General features: G+C 36.4%; 2 protein-coding genes across 3 annotated transcripts in view; both read left to right on the top strand.

Moving 5' to 3' along the window:
* Positions 1-16,189, top strand: part of LOC112052656 (uncharacterized) — a 116,100-nt gene extending 99,911 nt beyond the window's left edge. Inside the window, exon 3 of the mRNA XM_052882741.1 lies at positions 10,653-16,189. Within this exon, the coding sequence (XP_052738701.1) occupies positions 10,653-11,248 (596 nt within the window). The 3' untranslated portion in view covers positions 11,249-16,189. The remainder of the gene's footprint in view (positions 1-10,652) is intronic.
* A 327-nt stretch (positions 16,190-16,516) lies between these two features.
* LOC112052657 (protein D3) lies at positions 16,517-22,617 on the top strand. 2 transcript variants are annotated; one of them, XM_024091834.2, is made up of 5 exons: positions 16,517-16,843; positions 17,900-17,982; positions 19,643-19,766; positions 21,461-21,674; positions 22,452-22,617. In XM_024091834.2, exons 2-5 carry the CDS (start codon positions 17,905-17,907, stop codon positions 22,588-22,590), a joined length of 555 nt encoding a protein of 184 aa, XP_023947602.1. In that variant the 5' UTR covers positions 16,517-16,843; positions 17,900-17,904; the 3' UTR covers positions 22,591-22,617. The 2 variants fall into 2 exon arrangements, with proteins under 2 accessions (XP_023947602.1, XP_052738702.1); XM_052882742.1 differs by lacking the exon at positions 16,517-16,843 and having other exon boundaries at positions 17,773-17,982.
* The last annotated feature ends 124 nt before the right edge of the window (positions 22,618-22,741 follow it).

Below are 22,741 nucleotides of genomic sequence, written 5' to 3'. Positions count from 1 at the left end.
ACGGTGAAGGAAAAAGATCGTGAGGAAAGCTGCATACCTGAGAATTGTCTGTGTGAAGTCTGCCAATCCGCATTTAACCAGCTTGGTGGACTAAGGCCTCACCCCTCTCATTCTGAGATTAGACTCGTGCTCAACAGTGAGCCAAATATGGGTTGTTAATGACGATGATGATAGACTTATGAAATAATAAAATGTAACTCACGTAGAAGATCCGATTGTGGCAACCATTTAGACAACTTAATGTTCTTAGACTGATTTCGTAGAAAATCTTCATCATATTTCCATAGAATATCATATGGTAGTTGAGAGAAAACTTTAGTCATTGTTTCAATTTGATCTGGAGGAAGCTGCGATGGTTTAACATTTGTGCCGAAACTCACATATATAACACCGTGTTTTGAAGAATCCAAATAGTTTTCAAGTTCCTGTTAATGACGAAATATAAAGAATATTGAGCCTCCACTCGCACGAGCGTTTATTTGACGGGCGATAAAAAAACGTTCAAATATAGTATAAAGTTAAATGAAGGTCTATTTCCAACGCCTAAAATTGAAAAATGCAACACAGCTCGAAAAAAAGCGTCGCATATTTAATACGCTGACGTGTGAACATTACAACACTTGTTCTGTTTGAACGCTTTTTTAACGTCCGCTAAAAAAGCACTCGTGAGAATGGGGGCTAACACATAAGGTCGATTTGTAAAATATTTCTGAGATTTTAAAAACTGAAGTATGCCCCTCTGGTACCACCGACTTCCCATTCCCGGTGATAAAGTGTAGCTCACGCTCACGTATTCCTTATAACATTAGCTGTTTGCCAGCGAAATCTCAGTCAAAATCGGTCAAGCTGAATCGGTCGGTGTTTTGTTTTGTTCATATATCATATATCATATGTATTCAGTAAAATACTGTTAAAATTACAAACAGATACTATTTGTTAAATATTGGAAGCGAACACTTTCAGTACATTTTCACGAAATATGTGCGAACACAATATATTGTGTATAAAATTCATTATTTTTTTTATATAAGCTAAAATAAACATTAAATCATGTAGGATGGTGCGGGTGACAGTTCGTTTCACTCTTGAAAGTTTGCCGCGATTCACAAGAATAGTCACTAACTACTGTCACCGTACCCATGCTATCTGAAAAACACTTAAATTAAAGGTGGAATAACGACCACTGTCCCAACACAAGTAACTAAAAATCTTTATTACGAAATCACTACATAATTACCAGTGGCGTGCACTTCATACATGCATTAAAGTACTGCACACGCTAAGAGTCTTAGTGCTTATTAAATACAAATTTTTCCAGCTTGCTTAATTTTATTACTAGTGCATACCCTGATCGACAACTTTATGCACGCCCTTACCTTGGGTAAATCCTGTTGCTGTGGCGTATATATGCCGCTGATATAAATAATATTCGGGGGAACGGGACGATTGTCAGCCCAAATCGGATGTTCATTAAGAAACATCATATCGATTTTCTTTGCTAAACTATCAAAATTAGTAATATCGTCACCAAAATGTTTCTTAGTTACACTTAAATCAAAGTCTACAGCACTTGAAATCCAGTAATCCAACACTAAACCTTGTACAACTTCTATAAACTTTTCGAATATAGATAAATTATATAGTTTTTGTCGACTCGGTGATGGATATAACAAAGGGTGCACAGGTGCACCCATAGCAGCATATTGGTCTGAGACAGCGCCAAATGAACTGATTAAAACTACTGGGGCGTCAAATTTATGGGCCAGACCCAAGAGTGGTCGATTACAAGACTCAAGCAGCATGACGTCGAAATAATTTCTGTCTTTTTTTAAAATCTGTTGAACACCAGGCGTCGATAGTTGTGCGTCAGCGATCAGCGCAAACCTTTTGAACATCAATATAATTTCAGAAACTAAATCCTCTTTAACTCCTTTGTGATATTCAAACAATTCTTCCCAATCTTGGTATGACACGTCCTGTACATCGATCTCTGTCAAATTAGCTGGAGCTTTTCCTTTTGCGAACGCCGGATTAGCGGTGACAAAGAAGACTTCGTGACCGCGTGCAGCCAATGCTTGTGTTAGAGGACGAAACACCACTTGGTGGCTTATAGATGGTGTAGCAACATACACTAAGATTCGAGAACTTTTTGCTGCCGGTAAAGATAATAAATATATCGCAAAAACAAAAATAAACCGAATCACCATTTCGTTTGATTAAACTAACGACTGCACACCGTGCAAGTGTTTATTATTTGACTATTCAAATACATTATGATATAAATAGTCAACAATCAACGCCCTATCAAATATATTATCAGTAATTATATAGGTTGATTTTAAAATTAAATTGATAAAATTTCACATTACAAGCGTCATTTCACAACATAATGATTGATTGTGAACGATAAAGTCAATTTTCATTAACGCGACGATGGAGTAGAATGGACGTGATTTTGTGTACAGATGTTTAAAATGAACTGAGAAATTGGTATTTGACTCTTCAAATACATAATGATATAAATAGTATCTACGCCCTATCAAATATATTATCAGTAATTATATAGGTTGATTTTAAAATTAAGTTGATAAAATTTCACATTACAAGCGTCATTTCACAACATAATGATTGATTGTGAACGATAAAGTCAATTTTCATTAACGCGACGATGGAGTAGAATCGACGTGATTTTGTGTACAGATGTTTAAAATTAATTGAGAAATTAGTATTTGACTCTTCAAAAACATAATGATATAAATAGTATCTACGCCCTATCAATTATATTATATATAATTATAATTATATAGGTTGATTTTATAATTAAGTTAATAAAATTTCACATTACAAGCGTTATTTCACTACTGATTGATTGTGAACGATAAAGTCAATTTTAATTAACGCGACGATAAAGTAGACTCGACGTGATTTTGTGTACAGATGTTTAAAATTAACTAAGAAATTGGTATTCCATTAAAACAATGGTTTCTCATAGATATTTTATAGCTCTTGAAGCATCACATAAAACTAGAGAAAGCTAGTAAAATTGCTTTCATTCTCATCTTTTCATAAATTACTTTCATCGTCAATATAAATAATAATCTAAGGTGACATAATGTTATAAAGTAACGTTCAAATTACAAACATTAACATGGTTCAATTGTGCTTAACTTAATTGTCTCATTGGTTCATTTATACGTTTACGGATACGGTTCGAGTCTCGAGTCATCTATAGGTTCTAATATTATAAACAGTAAAGATTTTATTGTTTGTTTGTTTGTTTGCATTGAATAGGTTTCGAAACTATACTAAACCGATTTTGAAAAATTCTTTCATTGTTTAGAAGCTACACTATCCCCGAGTGCTATTGGATATATTTTATTCCTACGGGAATGTAAACTTCGCTAATGTCAAATAAAAAAAAAAAGACAATTGCGTCGGACTCCACCGAGGGTTCCGTACAATCATTCTTCGTCAATGACGAATAGTTTTAGATTATTATCAACTTGAATTAATTGTAGGCATTAGCTGAACTAAGCCAAATGCGTATAAAATTATGATCACATCTACAAAAGCGGCATTTTTTGACGGCCTCCATGGTTTAGTGGTATGCGCAGTAGATTAACAAGACGGAGGTCCTGGATTCGATTCCTGGCTGGGCCGATTGAGGTTTTCTTAATTGGTCCAGGTCTGGCTGGTGTGAGGCTTCGGCCGTAGCTACCACCCTACCAGCAAAGACGTAACGCCAAGCGATGTAGCGTTCCGGTACGATGTCGTGTAGAAACCGAAAGGGAAATTTTTATCCTACTTCTAACAAGTTAGCCCGCTTCCATCTTAAAACGTATTATCGTCACTTACCATCAGGTGAGATTGTAGTCAAGGGCTAACTTGTATAGAAAAAAATAAACTAAACGTTAAAAGATATTTCGTCAGATGAAGCGAAGGATGCCACTATTTTGGTACAGGGAGGCGGTGAATGACCTTTGCGAAAGGGACTGTAATCACGACCTTCACTTGCAAACCGTGTCCATTATAAGTTTAAAGGAGATGGTCCAAAATTGTATGGAGCCCAGGATCAGACATTTTACCCTAGCGGAAATAAAAGAAGATATTTTTTTAAACTATTTTTGATTATACAAATCTACGAATTTACTTTAATTCTTTCGAAATAGTATCCATTCTTTCCCAAGAAATGCAACACTAATATGGATTAATGGCGGATTGACGACGTTTTCAATTTTCAATGCAGTAGTTGATTTGACGTTTGCTGTCATTTGTCATGTCATAGTTGCATTAAGGGCGCCATCTTGATATAACTCAAAAACTTGGGTTTTAATTTAATTCATTTCTTTTTATTAGAAATCGACCAGTTTTATTATAAGTATAGAATATAGATATGGATAAATAGACAGATATATATTTGACAGACGAAACAGATGGCCCACCTAATAGTAAGTGGTAAAGTATCCTATATAAACACAACTATGCTTCGCAGGACATGCAAAAACGCGTTCTACAAAGAATCGTCTTGTGTCTATTATTACTAACGTACCTTTTATTATACCGGTAAATATGCCATTCACTCCGATACACAGCAATGCTGCTTGGCAGCTTGCTTCTTTTTATTTAGTTACATTTATTCACTTATTTAGTTTTTAATAAAATCTTTGTATTTTTTTAATTTTAATGATACGAGATACAAGAGTGGACCTGAAATGGACCATCCTTTGTCAAACAAGACAAACTATGCCCGAACGAAATATTTAATCATGACCAATGATACACTGCTCAAACTCTGTGTATGTTGATATAGATCAGCTTCCACCTTCGCTCAGGAAGAAGGTAAAATAAATTATTTGACAAAATTTAAAATTATAATATTTTGTGACGAGACGTGATAGCCTAGTGGATATAACCTCTGTCTTCGATTCGAAGGGCGTCGGTTCGAATCCGGTCCGGCGCATGCACCTCCAATTTTTCAGTTACGTGCATTTTAAGAAATTAAATATCACGTGTCTCAAACGGTGAAGGAAAATCATGATGAAACCTGCATAACTGAGAATTTTCTTAATTCTCTATGAAGTCTGCCAATCCGCATTGGGTCAGCGTGTTGGACTAAGTCCTATCCCCTCTTATTTTGAGACGAGATTCGTACCCAATAGTGCGTCAAATACGGGTTGTTAATGATGATTTTGATGATAACACTTTGTAAAAGAGTTTGCGAAAGCAGCAGCGTTGGGGACTATTAGACTAACTCCTCTCATTCTGAGAGGAGACTCGTGCTCAGCAGTGAGCCAAATACGGGTTTTTTTAAATTATGGCGAGGAATACGATAATCTTGTCGGAAAATTTTCATTATTTGTTATCTTTAGCAACAAAGTCTGAAAGATAACTTGAAAGAAAACGCCCAACACTGTAGTTCGCCTCGTTACAGTTTTGTGAGATTTGCTATGAACTTTTGATTCTGTGTATTTTTTTTCATGTAATGATTGATTGGGTTGATTTTTTTCCATCAGGCTTGCGCTTGATTACAATTAAGCCTGATGGAAAGCATTAATGCGTGGTCTGAGTTGGAGCGCGCTTACCTAGAAGAAGCCTATTTACTCTTACTTTGAAGGTGTGTTATCGCCGCGTTACAACGACTTGCGATACGGACGGCTTCAGTGTGCTCGTGGCGTTCGAGCCGTCCACATCTCTTGTTGTGTAATCCCAAGTAACCCATAAAGAATTATCTTTGTGGGTTACTTGGGATATGCGGGAAGAGTGACTTGAGTGGAAAAGGGGAGTGTTTGTTAACAGTCAAATGCGCCTTTAACCCTACACACAGCGTTCACAAGTGCGTGACTTCACTCAAGGTCATTCTCTGTCATTCTAGGGTCTTATTTTGGTTACAGTTTAATTTGTTAATTAAGTTGTCTTGACAAATGTTGTGAATTGAAATTAAAACCTTTGTTTGACATTAGTTTTCTTATTTTTGTAATCACTTTTGAGTCTGCTAAAAGTTGTTTCAATTTATTATAAGTGTAAATAGTATGTGATATTGGCGTAATTTCCAACTCATGAATGATGGAAAAAACCACTCTAACCTTCCCCTATGTCATGTCCCATCGTCACGTACGTCCTAGAAACCCCATAGGGCCTCTAGTTGGGTAATGCTCGCACGAACCGCACACAAATTATTTAAATAAACACAAATTGTTTGCGTCGACGGGTCACGTGTGTTTGATATGCGGTCTAAAATCAATTTGATCTCGAGAACCTGACGAGCTAATTATCATACTGTGCTCGCTACATTGCTCTAACGACAGTATGGCCCGAGAGCCTACGTTAGCCGCACATACCTCATTTTAGACTGAAAATTCGTTAGCATATGCTAATACCATAAAGAAGTATGATAGCCAGTTATGGAATTTCGGCTGTAGTGGCTTTGATAGCAGAGGGCCTAGCGGCAGTTTAATACTGTGACGATCGCGTTAACGTAAACGCGAATTTCTATGGAATTAAAACATCGCCATCAAGTGGCACTACTGCACAAATGTTTCAATTCCATATATAAATTCGCGTTTACGATAACGCGATCGTAACAGTATTATTTATAATATTAGTCCTATAGAAGTATAGATTTAACTTTGTGCCTTTTCACTGATTCGTACCTATGAGCGTGATCCGTATTATTTATCATAAACATAATGCGTTCGTGCGTTCCCAACTTTAACGTACAAATTGTAGAAAAAAAATAATGGGACCACCCTGGAATCAAACCCTTCAAAACAAAAAAGAATTTTCAAAATCGGTTGATAAATGACGGAATTATCGCTGGACATACATAAAAAAAACATACATACAGCCGAACGTAGAACCTAATCCTTTTTGAAAGTCGGTTAAAAATTAACTTTTGTTATTACACTTTAATTACAGACAATCGATTTATGATTCTTTAAAAAATGGAAAAAAGGACAAATACATATAATTTTTATAAAAATAAATTAGTATTTAATTAGTATATTTGACTATTTTTGGCGTTTTCCAAAATACATTTTTTTATTACTATATTCTGAAAAAATACTATATTTCGCTGAAATTATATGGACAACCCTAGTCCAGCTAACATAAACTTACAAAGTTAAAGACTTTTGTGTTCAAATCATAAACATTGCCGTTAGGTCTCTCGAGTAGTATCTTACTTTATATTAATTGTCGGTTGGACAAAGTGGCAATTCTTGTGCTAAATTTTAACTACATATCGTAGATATATCTAATTATTATATACACAACTAGCGAACGCCCGCAACTTCGCCCTTAGACCTCCTTCGTCTGGCTCTCTCGCAATATCCGTTCTTAACAGACATCATCTATAAACTACCTTCCTATTATTTTTATATTATTTTATATTTATATATACTTATATTTTTATTACTTTCTTTTATTGTGGGTTCGAATCCGGTTCAGGGCATGCACCTCCAACTTTTCAGTTATGTACATTTTAAGAAATTAAATAGGTATCACGTGTCTCAAAACGGTCAAGGAAAAACAGCGTGAGGAAACCTGCATACCAGAGAATTTGGATGGGAATCTGAGAACTTCAGAGAAAATCAGAGAACTTGGCCTGTTTTTATATTTTTAGAGATAAAAAGTATGTTCTTTTCTTTCTATTTACTTGTTTCATTACCAAAATTCAAGCGCATTTCGCTTTAGCAAAGGTGCTACGACTTTATAAATTGATAATAAATAAAAATAGAAAACCCGAATGCGCACGCCTCATAAGACTCATTAGCCAAAATCTAGCGAATAAAAAAAATCCTCTAATCCTCGATCAATCTTATATTTTATATACGATATTGCTCAATCGATTAGCCATTTTCTTCTTATGGATGTACCATCCTTCCGAATCTTCACCTTGATATTCATTTTCTTGTACGATGTAAAAATAACGATTTTTACGACGCGGCAAGTTTTCAGTCGGTCCTGTCGTGAAAATCCAGGTTACGTCACTGCCGTGGGGTTTAATTAGCGAGTTTAATATATTAAGTCCGTTTAAGGTACCTACAGTAGTATAGATGAACCGGTCGGCGCTCAACTCTACGCATATCATTACAGTAACATACCCCACATGACCTCAACATGTAACAAGATATCTGTGACACAATCCAACCATGAAGGGCGGGTTTGATTCCCGCGCAGTTCACTTTGCAGTTGCACCGACCTCGCTTCCTGCAGTAACTTGTTAGCAATAATGCTTATCTGTGTCAATGGACATTACATTATCATTAGGTGTAATGTAACCGAAGTATTTTTGTTACTGAATCAATTAAAATAAATATTTTAATTATTAAAATACTTGGACCTTGCTCGCGAGATTACTGCCATGTGGGATGATAAGTCAACTGTTATTGTTCCAATTACATAACAAATATTTCAGTTTCACAATATATAATATTAGTATAGGAGTATGGATCAAGAAATTAAATATAACGTATCTCAAACGGTGAAGGAAAAACTGCATACCAGAGAATTTTCTTAATTCTTGCCATTCTGGCATTGGGCCAGCGTGGTGGACTATTGGCCTAACCCCTCTCATTCTGAGGGGAGACTCGAGCTCAGCAGTGAGCCGAATATGGATTGATAACGATCAGTATGGATCACAGAACATAGAACGCTAAAGCTTAAGTTAGCAAATCCGTGGTAAAGATATTACCGCTTAAAAACAGTATTTTCGCTTGCATCTCCGTAGAAATTGTCAAGGCTAGAATGTTATTAATATAGTATTTAATAAATATTGCGACATGAAACTCGTTGCGTTGACCCTGAAAGCGCCATCACACACTACGTGAAGACTGGCTAATATTTGAACTTAACCTCGCCATTTCGTCGAAAGGTTCACGAGACTTGCTTCTTGCATACATTAAGCAATTTTAAAATATACGATTACCTAAGCATCAAATATACACGTCTTCACGGGACATCAGCTTGGCAACTTCGTTCGTAATACTACTGATGTTCCGCGCGGGCCGGGGGGTGTGAAGTGATGAATGAAAAACCCACGACTGATGCACCTGAGTTCCCCGCACGCACGATTTCACACCCGCGCAGTCTTTCCCCTCGTCGCCCGCATATCATGGGAGTGTCATAAACGAACTGACTATAGAGCTATATACCTACGATTATTTGCACGAACATGAACTATTACAAATAAATTGAAAAATTTAAATTTATTAGACATTGGAGTACCAAAATAAATTTAATTAAAAAGATAAATCTAGTTTTAATTTAAGTAGGCACCCAGGAATCCAATATTATAGATTTTTTTACACTAATATTAGAAAGAGGTAAAGTTTGTGGTATTGTGGGAGTAAACACTGTATCTTTTGAAATCCTCTTGCCACTAGAAAGCCACGTTATTTGTGAGTGCCATAGGCTGTATTTTATCCTCGTTTTATTACGGGAACACAAAACTACGCGAGTAAAACCGCGAGACCTCAGCTAGTCTTCTATACTTAAAGTACGTGTCACGTTATTTTTCTTCGATGGACTCCTAAACTACTTAACCAATTTTAATCAAATTTACAATTTGATCCAACTTGAAAGATAGGGTAGATGTAGGGTAGGGGTGTGGGGTAGAGTAGGGCTAGAGTAGAGTGAGTAGGGGTAGGGTAGGGGTAGGGTAGAGATAGGGGTAGGGAAGATGTAAGTGCATATAAGTCAAAGCGAGGCTAGACTGGATTCGTTAGTATTATATAAGTACAAAATTATCTACAAGTACAAGGTATGACTTAAATATCCAAAACAATATTGACCTGTATTGAAGGTTTTGACATTTTCCTTCCTATATAGCCTTGCACAAACTTCTAGGTCAAATAAATGCTTATTTGCTAAATAATCGATTCGTATGCACAGGAGCACGGAAGTGCGTGGATTGACTTAACAAGATGAAGACATTTTGATCTGATGTGACTACGTGCTTATTAAGTTTATTTATATGTTTAATTAAAATCAAAATTCGTTTATTTAAGCCTAAATGGTTTTTAAACGTCGTTGACTGTTTGTGAAGACTCTATCACCGTTTCGGAATAGGCAATTTTAAATAATCATCATCACCAGGCGGAATAACAAATCTACCACGCTGTTGCAATGTCTGTTGGCAGGCAGGTGGAATGATAATAATGTCTATTTTTGTAACGCTCATTATGAGATGTTAGTGATAATGATATAAGTAACGTGCCGAGGTGTGGGTGGCACTTGAGAGAATTTCTTGGAAGAAAAAAGAGCTTAATAAGTATTCATAGTTCTATCTACTAAGGGCGCTCCTACTGGTTTTTTTTTATTCTTTAAAAGTTAGCCTTTAACCACAATCTGATGGTAAGTGATGATGCATTCTAAGATGGAAGCGGGCTAACTTGTTAGGAGGAGGATAAAATCCACACCCGTTTTGGATTCTACACGACATCGTACCGGAATGCTAAATCGCTTAACGGTACGTATTGTAACTAGTCACGGCCTCCCACCAGCCTGGACCAATTAAGAAAACTTCAATCGGTGCAACTGGGGATCGACCAGGATCTCCGTCTTGTTAGTCCACCCCCCACACCACAGAGGCCGTCAAATTTTTTTTTTAGTTTAGTTTCATTTCTTTAAAATTGCAATTTTCTCATTTCCAGTTAACAGCGGCTACGAATCGGACAGAGAAGAATGGGGTAGCAGTCGATCGCAATTCTCCACAAGAGCATTTGAGAGTCTCGCGCGCCCTACGAAAATAGCGATGGCCCTCACCCTCAAAAAGCCTCAAAGGCTTGAACCAGCGCCTCAGTACTTCCGTCTGCCAAACGAAACGAAGCCTAAACTAACGCCGCTGCCCTTCAGACCCAACAACTTCCTCCAAAGACCACCAAGATTACCTCGTCCCAACACAGACGTCAAAAGAAATCTCAGCACAGACCACAGAAAGTATGCATCGCTACAAAATCTAGAAATTCCGATGAAACTTAGCGAACCGAAGAAACAGAGCGACAAGAAAGCAAATTATACAAATATCTCCAATAGAATAACGGGTTTGACGAATAAATTAAGAGATCTAAGTAATGGCAACACTATTGGTAGGTTCAAAGCACAATCACACGGAGACGTAGCGAATTTAAAACCAGTATTGAAGGTGAACGTTCACGACGGGTCGAAGAGGTCCGTTGTGAGGACGTGCAGTGCCGAACCACCAAAGAAAGTTACGTTTAGTGCATTCGCCACTGTACAAGTGGTTTAGATTAACATTCATCTTGCACCTTCACTTCTTACTACTACAAGTAGTAAGGAGTAGACGGCGCAAGTGTAGTCAACCCAGAATTATTTATATATTTACCTTAATATTTTTAAAACATTAACGTACTATAAATAGTATTAGCTACATAATTTTTTTTTGCAAAATGTATTGTAACCGCAGTTTTGTTAATAGATATATTTTTTTTTTTTTGTGTTTGTTATGTCTTCTATATATTTATGGGTATGTATTTAGATGGAAGGAATGTTATTGTTTATGTGGCTAGTAGGTCGTTACCTAAGGCTTAGACTGTGTTTATCGCTCCTCTCATCCCTCAAGGAAGGAAGAATAGCGGACTGTATAAGGCCGAGAGTTATAAAATATACATTTATACAGTTATTATCAAATAAGAAGAAGAGAGTTGCCTCACTGAACTATTTTACAATGACCAGTAATAATTATGCTCAATCGAATGTATTTTATAAAGGCACACACAACATAATATGGCCGATAAAGTTGCATTATTTATTGTCAATAAAAGAGAGTAAGGTTGCCTAAAGTCATACCTACTTCCAAAGGAAATAATGTCTACTGTCATATTGCCGGTATACGACATAAGCAGTAATACGACTTATGACAACTTTACCCTATATTAAGCCAATAATATTTTCAATATTATTGTTCAATACGTATTATATTATTATGTATAGGGCGGTCGGTGCACGAATGACTTTAGGCTACCATATTACCGGAGTACGACTTGAGCTGTGGTACAACTTTAGGCAACCTTATCCTAATAATCTCAATATTACAATGTTCCCTAAACGTAATAATACTGTCATATTGTCAGGATAAGACAACCCTTTTACAGGGTTCGACTTTGGGCACAGAAAATATAAATGTACTGTGTGCGTACAACCTTATTTCAGGCACTGACTATCCAATATTCAATTCATGAGTTTGCAGCGCTAACGACAGGGCATCCGATAAAACTGATCGTGTGTTGGTCGCATCGCAAGAATGGCAAACTATTTTGACGTTAAATAAATATTTATGGAGTTTACTCCTTAAGAATCGATTTTCATATATAGCCCCGGTATGATAAAAATATGGGCAGTACAATTCGATGAACGAATGACAGCGTTACGTTTTTTGTGCGCAACCTATTCTGCGCACCTTTCACCGTGCGCTGCCGCCAACAGCGTGCACATGCGTGAGGGCGCGCACGCCGTGGCCTGCTGCCCCGCGGTTGCGCACCTTTCACTTTTTAGGCGTTTGTATTGAGACGTACATAGTGTATGCTGCGGGGCAACATACACCTATTACGACAGTCGATCTGAAAGAGTAAACTCCATATGCGTCGGGGCTGACACACACTTTTTTACCTAACATTACCTATTTAATAACAGGTAATATTTGGTAAACCCTGCAAAGTATCATTATTATTTTTACAAGAAAAATAGTAGGAAAATGGGCCGGGATTGTGTTATAATAATGTAGCATTTTAAGTATTTTAAAGAAAATTCTATATAATTGTATTAGAAAAGTGTGATTAAATATATGTATATCTACATTGGTATCTGGTATCTTCTTTGTATATACGAGTCTAGTAATAAGCAGATTAAATTATTGCAATTCATTATTCTTCTTCGGAAAATATATGCACCATATTTTGTAACAAATAGTGTAGAATTAGAAATGACGGTCACCTATCTGTTGTGTGATAAGTGGATGAAAAATGTTTTAAATAGAACACTTGAAAAATATATTGTAAAAAGGTTGCTTAAAATTAAGGGCCACACTATTATTTACTTACTATTATGGTTTGGCCAAGAGTTTTTGTGCAACCAAGTCGCAATATCTTATATTTATGCGAGTATAAACTTTATTTGTCGCCGATAGCTTTCTTACGATTGGATGGTTGCGTAACTGTCAAAGTGAACTTGCTGTTTGAAGCTTGTCTATTTATATGCGGTTAAAGTTTCTGTTTGACGCAGATAGTTTATTGGTTGCTTGCATAACTGTCAAAGTTCGCTAGTGTATTATAACATATGTTTAAATTTGCTGGTCATCCAACAAAAAGATGGGTGAAGTTCGTTTCTAATTCGGATCTTAGACATAACTAACTATTTCAGTGTGCCTCTTAAATCTTAATTATCCTATTAGAATAGGGTAGTTGACTGATATCAAATTGAATATAAATAATATTAAATTCGCATAGTACATGGAATAAGGGTCTGAATCTATATTAATTCATAAAAGTTTCTTAATTCTTAAAACTTAATCTAATAATCATGTATTTTTCAAATTTTCTAAACGTCACGTTACTTTATTTACTAAACGTCAAACTAATAATTGGTAATATTTTTGTCAAACGCTCCGTTTTAAGGGTTTTGTCATAGTGACGTCATGAAATAGTTGAAATATAGACCGTCATGGCCGATAGGCGTTTTGGCTTGTATTGTCAAAAACATAAATTAAAAACTAAAATTTTCAAGTAATCACGTTTCAAAAATATTTTCTATTTAAGACCATTTAAAATAAGTGTCAACTAGACTATTAATAAAATTGTCATTAAAATTTTACATATTTGATAACCATAATAAGTTAAAATTAGCTAATGGAAAATTTGTTTAAAAATATTTCGTAATAGATAATAGCTACCTACGAGTACATATTTTAGATTGCTATTATTTTAGATTGTATATCTACAGATAAGATTTGAAGGCATTTCTTTCAGGTATTAGTAGATAATAAATTTGTAATTAATTAATAATTGATGTGAGATTGGAAATTACCGTCGGCGTCAGAAACACCTGGTCCTCATTCGCGCGAGAGTTTTTTAACGGACGGTAAAAAAGCGTCCATATACAACAAATGCATTCCCAAGCAGTGGCGTAGCGTGCCTTGGAAGGGGCCTGCATCAAAATTGATTATGGGGCCCAATTGAAGGGTAAATATTTCTGACAAAATAAAGAAAAATTCTCACATGAAATAAATATTACAGTGATTTAAGCTATTTAGTATTGTATATCCAACACTTGGGCGCACGCTTAGCAAGGGAAAAAAAGAGATTGTGATTACCTACATTTTACTAATATTTGCTTTCACTTGTAAGGGGCCTTGTAGTCCGGGGGCCCTGTATCATTACGATACGGCTGATACGGCGGTAGCTAAGCCCCTGTTCCTAAGTATATGTTCACACGACAGCGTTTTTAAAACACACCGCGTTTTTTTCGAGCAGTGTTGCATTTTAAATTTTGGGCGTTGGAAGTAGACCTTAATTTAACTTCATAATATATTTGAACGCTTTTTTAACGTCCATCAAAAAAAACTCTTGTGCGAATGACGGTTACGCTTTATCGTACACATATATTATCACATAATAGTTTTACAGATAGCAAAATCCCGCGATTAAGTCTGCGTGGAAATACCTAACCTGACGTTCCGACTGGTAAGGTATTTGTTTTCTCAAACAATAAGCCTGCAATGACCAGACCTGCGAGTGTGTCAGTATTTGCTCCTACTAAAGATAAGAAAGGCTATATAGGCTCCATAGTTGCCTTACCTTTTTGACTGCAAGACAAGATTTTATTTTGGAGTTTACTCCTTAAGAATTGATTTTCCATAGATATATAGCCCTCGGTATGAAAAAATATGGGCAGTAAAATTCGATGAACGAATAACGTTACGTTTTTGTGCGCAACCTATTCTGCGCACCTTTCACCGTGCGCATCATACAAAATAGAAAAGTTATTATGCTTTGTTGTATTAGAAAAACAAAATAAAATAAACGGCGTCGTATTATGGTTTACCAAGTACATATAAAGCGCACACTTCTTCAGTGTTTATGAATGCCCCAATTGCTGTAATTTGAACTGCCACCGATCTTTTACAGATTGCTGTCGGTCAGTTTCAGGTGAATTTAAATAGAACAATAAATATTTATTTTATTATACAGAAAATAAAAAATATATTTAATATCACACTAGGTATGCCTACCATATACAAAAGGAAATTAAAAATTAAGAATTATTCAAAGGAAGTAACCGCAAATTAATTCTTTGCTCATCCAAAACACGGAGCAATTATTATTGCTTGACAATGCAGCAATTGTTGCAGGAAATATTGTTTCATATGACTCCGTAAATCTATTCCGAACGTCGTCGGCACTTATTTTCAATTTTCTCTCAATCTCTTTCATGGCGACGTTCTCGTATTGCTAGCAACAACTAAGTTGCTACCACAGATATAAGAAGTAACTAGATTTATAAAGTGTCAATTCGTTGTATTGAAACCAGCGTACCCAAGGGCGTGGCCTAAATGGCTGTTTAATATTTAGTGAAAAATGAAATATGTCACCCTTACTTTAGAGTTGAATATTATTTAGTCCTTCTGTCACAGAACAAAACAAGACTGCTAGTACATGTGTGGAAACGCTTGCGTTGTTCCGCACACCCGGGTGTACGCGGGCCACGCCCCCTTGCTACTTCTATTGCTAAAAGCGTTAGCTTTTAGCGTTGTCTGTTCTGTGGTTGCTACTATGGAGTATTGCTCTATGGCGCTACATGAATGAACTTTGGTATTTCTGAATATTGCAGTAACTTTTTCATGTATTTTGGAGCAATTTTAATAAGTGCACCTTAACAAAAACATAACTGTTACCGTCAGAGGTGCTTGATGAATGCATAAGTCTTAAAACTTTTAAAGTTTCAGCTTGCTTAGGCATTCAAAAAATTATTAATCGATTGATGTACGTTTTATATTTTAATTACTTATAAGCTTATCCCTGAGACTTGTTATTTTGTAAAAATAAATTCATACAAATCTACTTACTTAAATTAGATCCTGTAGTATTAAGTGTACCTGTAATACGTAATTATAATTTTGTTGATGTTTTCAAAATGCTTGTTTTTAAAATAAATAAAATTGTTTGACTTGATATAACTAGTATTTTCATTTTTTATCTATGGTAATATTCAAACTAAACGAATTGCTAACAACACAAAGTAGTCGGTGATTACCATAAAAATTATGAGTGATCGTTAAATCAGCCATTGACGGTCAATTATTCTCACGTTTCTGCAGCGCAAACGGCAGCGAAGACCAATACACGATCAACACGTCAACGGCGTGCATTTTATAAATATAAACCGCAGCGTGTTAGTCATAACTCAGAATCACCTTCTGAGAAAGGCGTGATGATATTAAAAAACTAAAATTTTCATGTCTCATAATGAAATATGAATAATTTTAATCTAGTAGAACGATAATGACCTACTTATGACCATTAAAAAAAAGTGACAACTAGCCTACTGCAGAGCCTTTATGGGCAATAAAGAATAAAAAGTAGGTAAGAAGGTACATAATATAAATGCCCATTTTGCCATAATGCGTTTTTTATTACTATTTGTTTCCAGTTACATAAGAGGTTATCTTCGTAAAACAATGAATGATTATTCTAATCGACGTATGAGCAAAGTATTGTAAGCGAGTTTTCAGTACAAAACAGAAGTAGCAAATTATTACAGTGAGTAAACTGCTTGCTTATCGGTCATACGTGGTCGTTATTATTTCGAATACACACGTCTCATTGCCAAGGTGAGGATTTATCTTGTTTCAAGATTTTTTTAATAATTTGAACAAACAAAACATTTATAAATATTCTAGCAATATAATTAGATAAATACGTAGTTATTATATTTTTTTTAATAAAAAATATTTAGGTATAAGTACTTACAGTTACATATTACGATTTGACGAAGCAATAAGCTTAGTTTCTTGAAATTCGCGAGATGCTATTAACTCATCTTTTATGGGAATGTACAATGATAGTATTAAATATCCTATCAGTATTCCTTTTTTGCCTTCAATTAATGTAAGGAATCACATCCAAATCTAAATGAGCAGGAAACCAAGGCCGTTTGAAATCCTGCCTCATAGCCGTGAATTTTAAGACCTACCAGTTACCACTCAGCATTAGAGCAGGGGACTCTAAGGGATTAGTACCTTTGACTCTAAGTTACTAATCTTCTTGAATATTGAAAACTAGCCAACGCTCCGCGGTTTCACCTGTATAAATCCCGTTCCTGTGGGATTATGGGGATAAAATATAGCCATACAAATAACGTGGTTTATTGTTGCTAAAAAAATTTCAAGATCGGTAGAGTGGATCCAGATATTTTACTACCCCTACAGGCGTACAACCTCAACTTACTATTATTTGACCTCTTTAAACTCGTAATATTAGTAATCAGGGTCGGCCCGTCCATACGGCTAACGGAGCAGTCGCTCCAGGCGCCAAATCCTAGAGAGCACTTGAACGATAATCCTAGTCAACCGTTGACGATCTGCAAATTATTAGGAGCAAACAGGAGAGGCACCATAATTGGATCTCGCTCCATTTAAAAATTTACTTCGGCCCGGTGCTGTTAGTAATTAGTAGTAAACTGGATTTACCTTAAAATAAAACGGGTTCGGTCCTTTAGGACGCAGATACTTTACGTACCTAAACATCTGCTTATAATGAAGACTACGTCAATGCCTTCTATAACCGTTGTGTGCAATTTTACTACAGCCTATCAGCCTCTTGACTCTTGCGACCAATGCGATTGGACGTAGGTTTAATTAATTTTCTTTTGAATAAAATGGTTTCAGTCAAGATGTCCAATTCAAGTGCCTTCAAATCCAGCAAAATAGTGCCCGATGTAGTCGATTCTCCGCCTGATAGCACCATTGAGGTAATGCATTTTGTTATAAATAAATAGTAGTTGACGCGGCGGGTAGCAGCGACTAGGATTTTACTGTCATCTTGTGTTAGAGGAAACATCTCGAACAGTGCCCAGGACTTGTGACCTTGAGTGTAGGCCTAAGGACCCTTTCATAATGCATCTCCACTGTTTTCCACACTAAATAATTTATGATCAATTCTACTAAATCTATCAGCAAAGAGTTGTTCAATAATATATTTATAGGTGATGGTTTCCACTTAACAAGAAGTATATCATCTCCTTCTTCCGTTAATGTATGATTATCTGCCTATTTTAATACTACTGTGGCAAGCATCCCTCCTTATAGGAGGAGGAGGAGGGCATATGGACCTTAAACCCACCACTCTGATCCAGTGTGGGTTGGTGGGCTTAGGATGATAATGTTAAACTATTTTACGATCAGTATTCGACGGCTTAACATGCTCTCCCGTGAGGCACGGTGGTATAGCACCACTAACTTCCCCACAGAGAAATTTTACTGAAATGTCTTACAATAAAGTAAAGCTCAGTACAAAGCGTTACCCAGCGTTCGAACCCAGGACCTTCAGGACCAGGTTCGAAATCCAAATCCATTTAATATGGTAACCGCTAGAACAATGAGGCATTTAGGTACCTACTCCATTTAAAGTTGTTCCGTTATTTATAGTTCTTGCAGTCTCTGTCAGGGGCCAAAAAAGGTAGGATTCGACCAAAACTAAAATATTTAATACGTAAGTAGTTAGGTACAATGGGTAATTAATCTTATAGGTACCTAATTGTTTGGCTAGCTAGGTAGGTAATTAGGTATAATATGTACTTAATTACCTAGCTAGTCGAAAAATTAACACAGTAAGTAGACGTATCTACTTACCTGAGTAAGTATAATAATTATCATAATTCTACTGTGTGGTAGGTGCCTAAATAGTTGGGTGCTAAATAAAATGTTTAATTTAGTAGTTAGACTGTTATCAACCTAAATAAAGCCCGTCTATGTTTGATTTATAAATTATGAACATCTCAACAAAATATGGACGTAAGTAAATAAAGGGGTAGCACATATCACCCGATTTTGATGATTATTTACTACTAGCTGACGCCGCGTGGTTTTACCCGCGTGTTTCACGTTCCTGTAGGAATACGAGGATAATATATAGCCTTTAGCCTTCCTCGATATCTAACACTATCTAAAATTAAAAGAATTTTTCAAATCGGACCAGTAGTTCCTGTGATTAGCGCGTTCAAGCAAACAAACAAAACTTTATAATATTGGTTTATGTGTAGATATCGACAATCGACTCGTTTTTATGGCCCGGTTAGTTTTCATTTTAGCCGACTTCAACATTTAGAAGAGAAGGTAGCAGAGTACCTATCTTTTTCTTATCGACCATTCCGTAGTCTGGAAACAGGCTTATGTTTTTAAAAATATTTTTTTGTTAAATTGATAGCTTATAATCAGGGCCGGCCCTGATTTTCAATTGGTCATCCCATAGTATAATCAAGATCTTCGCTTTCCATTCATACTTTGGTTTGGTATAGTTATCTCCATATTATTATGAGCAAACAGGAGAGGCGCCATAATTCGATCTCGCTCCATTTTAAAATTTACTTCGGGCCGGTGCTGTTTATAATATAGGTATAACAATAATTTCAGCTAAATTACCCAAGCGGCGCCAAAGCAGATCTTGGCAACGAGCTCACACCGACGCAAGTCAAAGATCAGCCCACCGTATCTTTTGCAGCTGACCCCGGCTCATATTACACGCTTATCTTTACCGGTAAGTGGCTAAATTACACAATTAAGTAGTGTGATATTATATAGATATACATAGATATTAGGTACATTAAAATTTCTCTCATTTATTTATTTCTCCTTTTTTTCAATTTTTAACAATGTTATTTAATTTGTACAAAATTGTTAATTGTACAAAATATACTAAACACTATTAAAAACTTATAAAAAAAAATTTGACCCTCCCGCTGCTGGACATTTGACTGCCCAAGCAACCGGTGGTCAGGGTTCCAGAGTGAGGAACCTTCTCACAATACGCGCCGTCTCAAGAATTACTGCCTTCTGTATCCGACTCTTGATCCAACAGTTAAGCGAAAGCTTCTTAAGCTGTTGGTTGAAGCTTTTCGTTATAAGACCATTGACCGAAACAACTATTGGAACAATAATAGATGACTCAACATTATTATTATACTATTAATCTAATCAATGCCACGTTTCGTTGTAATTTTATAACTCAACTAATATTGACAATATTGACAAGAACGAGCTCACCTATCCTATCCAAATATTAGGGCTTTGACTATTTCGTAGATGGTTTATGTGAAGTTTGCACAAAATTGGTCGAGCGGTTCTTCATTTATCACATTTTCTTGTAACAAATGAATTCAGGGGTAGAGTTGGTTAGAGGTAGGGTGGGGTAGGGGTAGGAGTAGGGTAAGGATAGGGAAGAAGTGCACGTAAGTCAAAGCGTAAGTCAAAGCTTGACCGGCTCCGCTAGTATTAGTATAGATTAAACATGCGAAAATATAAATAGAAGGGGGCGAAATAGGGGTTGAAAATGTATATCGATTTTCAAGCGGACGAAGTCACGGGCGTTCCCTAGTTACCTAAATAAAAAAGTTATAAGTGAAGTAGATATTTAAATAAGTACCCTAAGTATAAATACGTGCCAAGATGCCATAGGTCAGGGACGAAGCTACCGCCGCATCAGCCGTATCAATGTTACGGGCACCCGGACTACCCTTACGTGTAAAAGCAAAAATTAGTAAAATGTAGGTAACCCACAATCTCTATTTTTCCTGATAAAGCGTGCGCCCAAAAGTAGGAACCATCCTACATAGGTTATGTCACTGTCTAAGTTATTTTAGACGACCATTTTTGTTTCTTCTGTGATAAAACCCGTCATTTGGGCCCCCAACTAACTTTGACACAGGGTCCCTCCAAGGCACGCTACGCCACTGCTATAGGTCCGTTAATAATTATCTACCTACCTGCTTTATATTAAAAAGAGCAATAATGTCATTATCATCATTCTGCATTTGCATTCTGCATATTCACAAGCAAGCTACCAATAAACTATCGGCGACGAACAGAAACTAATAAGGATATATTAGTGTGCCAAGATAAAATCTTCTTCCATTTTTTTTTTATTCTTTACAAGTTAGCCCTTGACTACAATCTCACCTGATGTAGTGATGATGCAGTCTAAGATGGAAGCGGGCTAACTTGTTAGGAGGAGGATGAAAATCCACACCCCTTTCGGTTTCTACACGGCACCGTACCGGAACGCTAAATCGCTTGGCGGTACGTCTTTGCCGGTAGGGTGGTAACTAGCCACGGCCGAAGCCTCCCACCAGCCAAAATTCCAAAAAAATTCCAAACAACCAATGGCGTAAAGGAGGAACAAACATACTTACACACAAACTTTCGCCTTAAAATAATGTGATTTATCTATTCAAGATCCGGATAACTACGACGGGCCTGAGTTAGTGTACCGAGAGTGGCACCACTGGCTAGTAGTCAACATCCCGGGAAGCAACTTATCTGAAGGAGAAGTGCTGTCGGGTTACATCGGCTCCGGCCCCCCAGAAGGCACGGGCATCCATCGCTACGTCTACATACTGTTCAAACAACCCGGAAAACTGAGCTTCGATGAGAAGAAACTTGATAATAAGTAAGTTTAATTGTAGTTTTATCCCATTTTAGGCTGTTTAACACGAGTCTCCTCTCAGAATGAGAGGGGTTAGGATAATAGTCCACCACGCTGGCCCAATGCGGATTGGCAGACTTCACATACGTAGAGAATTAATAAAATTCTCAGACATGCAGGTTTCCTCACGATGTTTTTCCTTCACCGTTTGACACGTAATATTTAAATTCTTAAAATGCACACAACTGAAAAGTTGGAGGTGCATGCCCCGGACCGGATTCGAACCTACGCCCTCCAAATCGAAGGCTAAGGTTATATACAGAGATTTTTCTGTATTCTGAGCACTGGGCTATCACAGCGCAAGTGAGTATCTAGATAAGTATACCTACTCGTAGTACGCGGCCTATAAGTTATATTAAACAGTAACTCATTTTAGGATGTTACTAAAGTACGCTATAATCTGCGTACGATTTCAATGGGACCTTGTCAAAGTAAGTAGCTTCTAGTTTACTTCGACAAGATCCCATCCCATTTTAATCGCGCGTAGTACCAACGCGTACGAAATTTTCAATTATTTAGCATCTGTAATGCCTATGTACCGTCTGGGTTATGTCTTTGTACCATAGAATACATAATTATGTACAAGTATTCGGGAATAAATACGAATACCTCATATTAGCAATGTTTGATTAAAGAAAACTTTATTTTGCTATTCGATCGATCTGTCCGGATGAACGAACGAGCACTGCTCGTGTTTTTGAATTTAGAATGTAGTTTTGTAATAAAATGTTATTTGTTCAGGTCTGTTGATGGTCGCGCTGCCTTCTCCACTAAGAAGTTTGCAGAGAAGTACAACTTGGGAGCACCAGTAGCTGGAAACTTCTACCGTGCACAATTCGACGATTATGTACCTCTATTGTATAAGAGTCTAGGGGCATAAGGAAATTATTAAATATCTAACTACGTATCTACTCGTATTTTAATGAATATAATAATTATATCCTATCTAACCTTCTCACTTTATTGTTAAAAATGTATTAATGCAAATGATTTTAAACTGAATTAGGTAACTTTAGGGCGTTTTTAAAGAA

The sequence above is a fragment of the Bicyclus anynana genome, chromosome 8, assembly GCF_947172395.1.
Source record: "Bicyclus anynana chromosome 8, ilBicAnyn1.1, whole genome shotgun sequence".
Classification (NCBI taxonomy): domain Eukaryota; kingdom Metazoa; phylum Arthropoda; class Insecta; order Lepidoptera; family Nymphalidae; genus Bicyclus; species Bicyclus anynana.
This window is presented reverse-complemented; position numbering and strand designations above follow the sequence as displayed.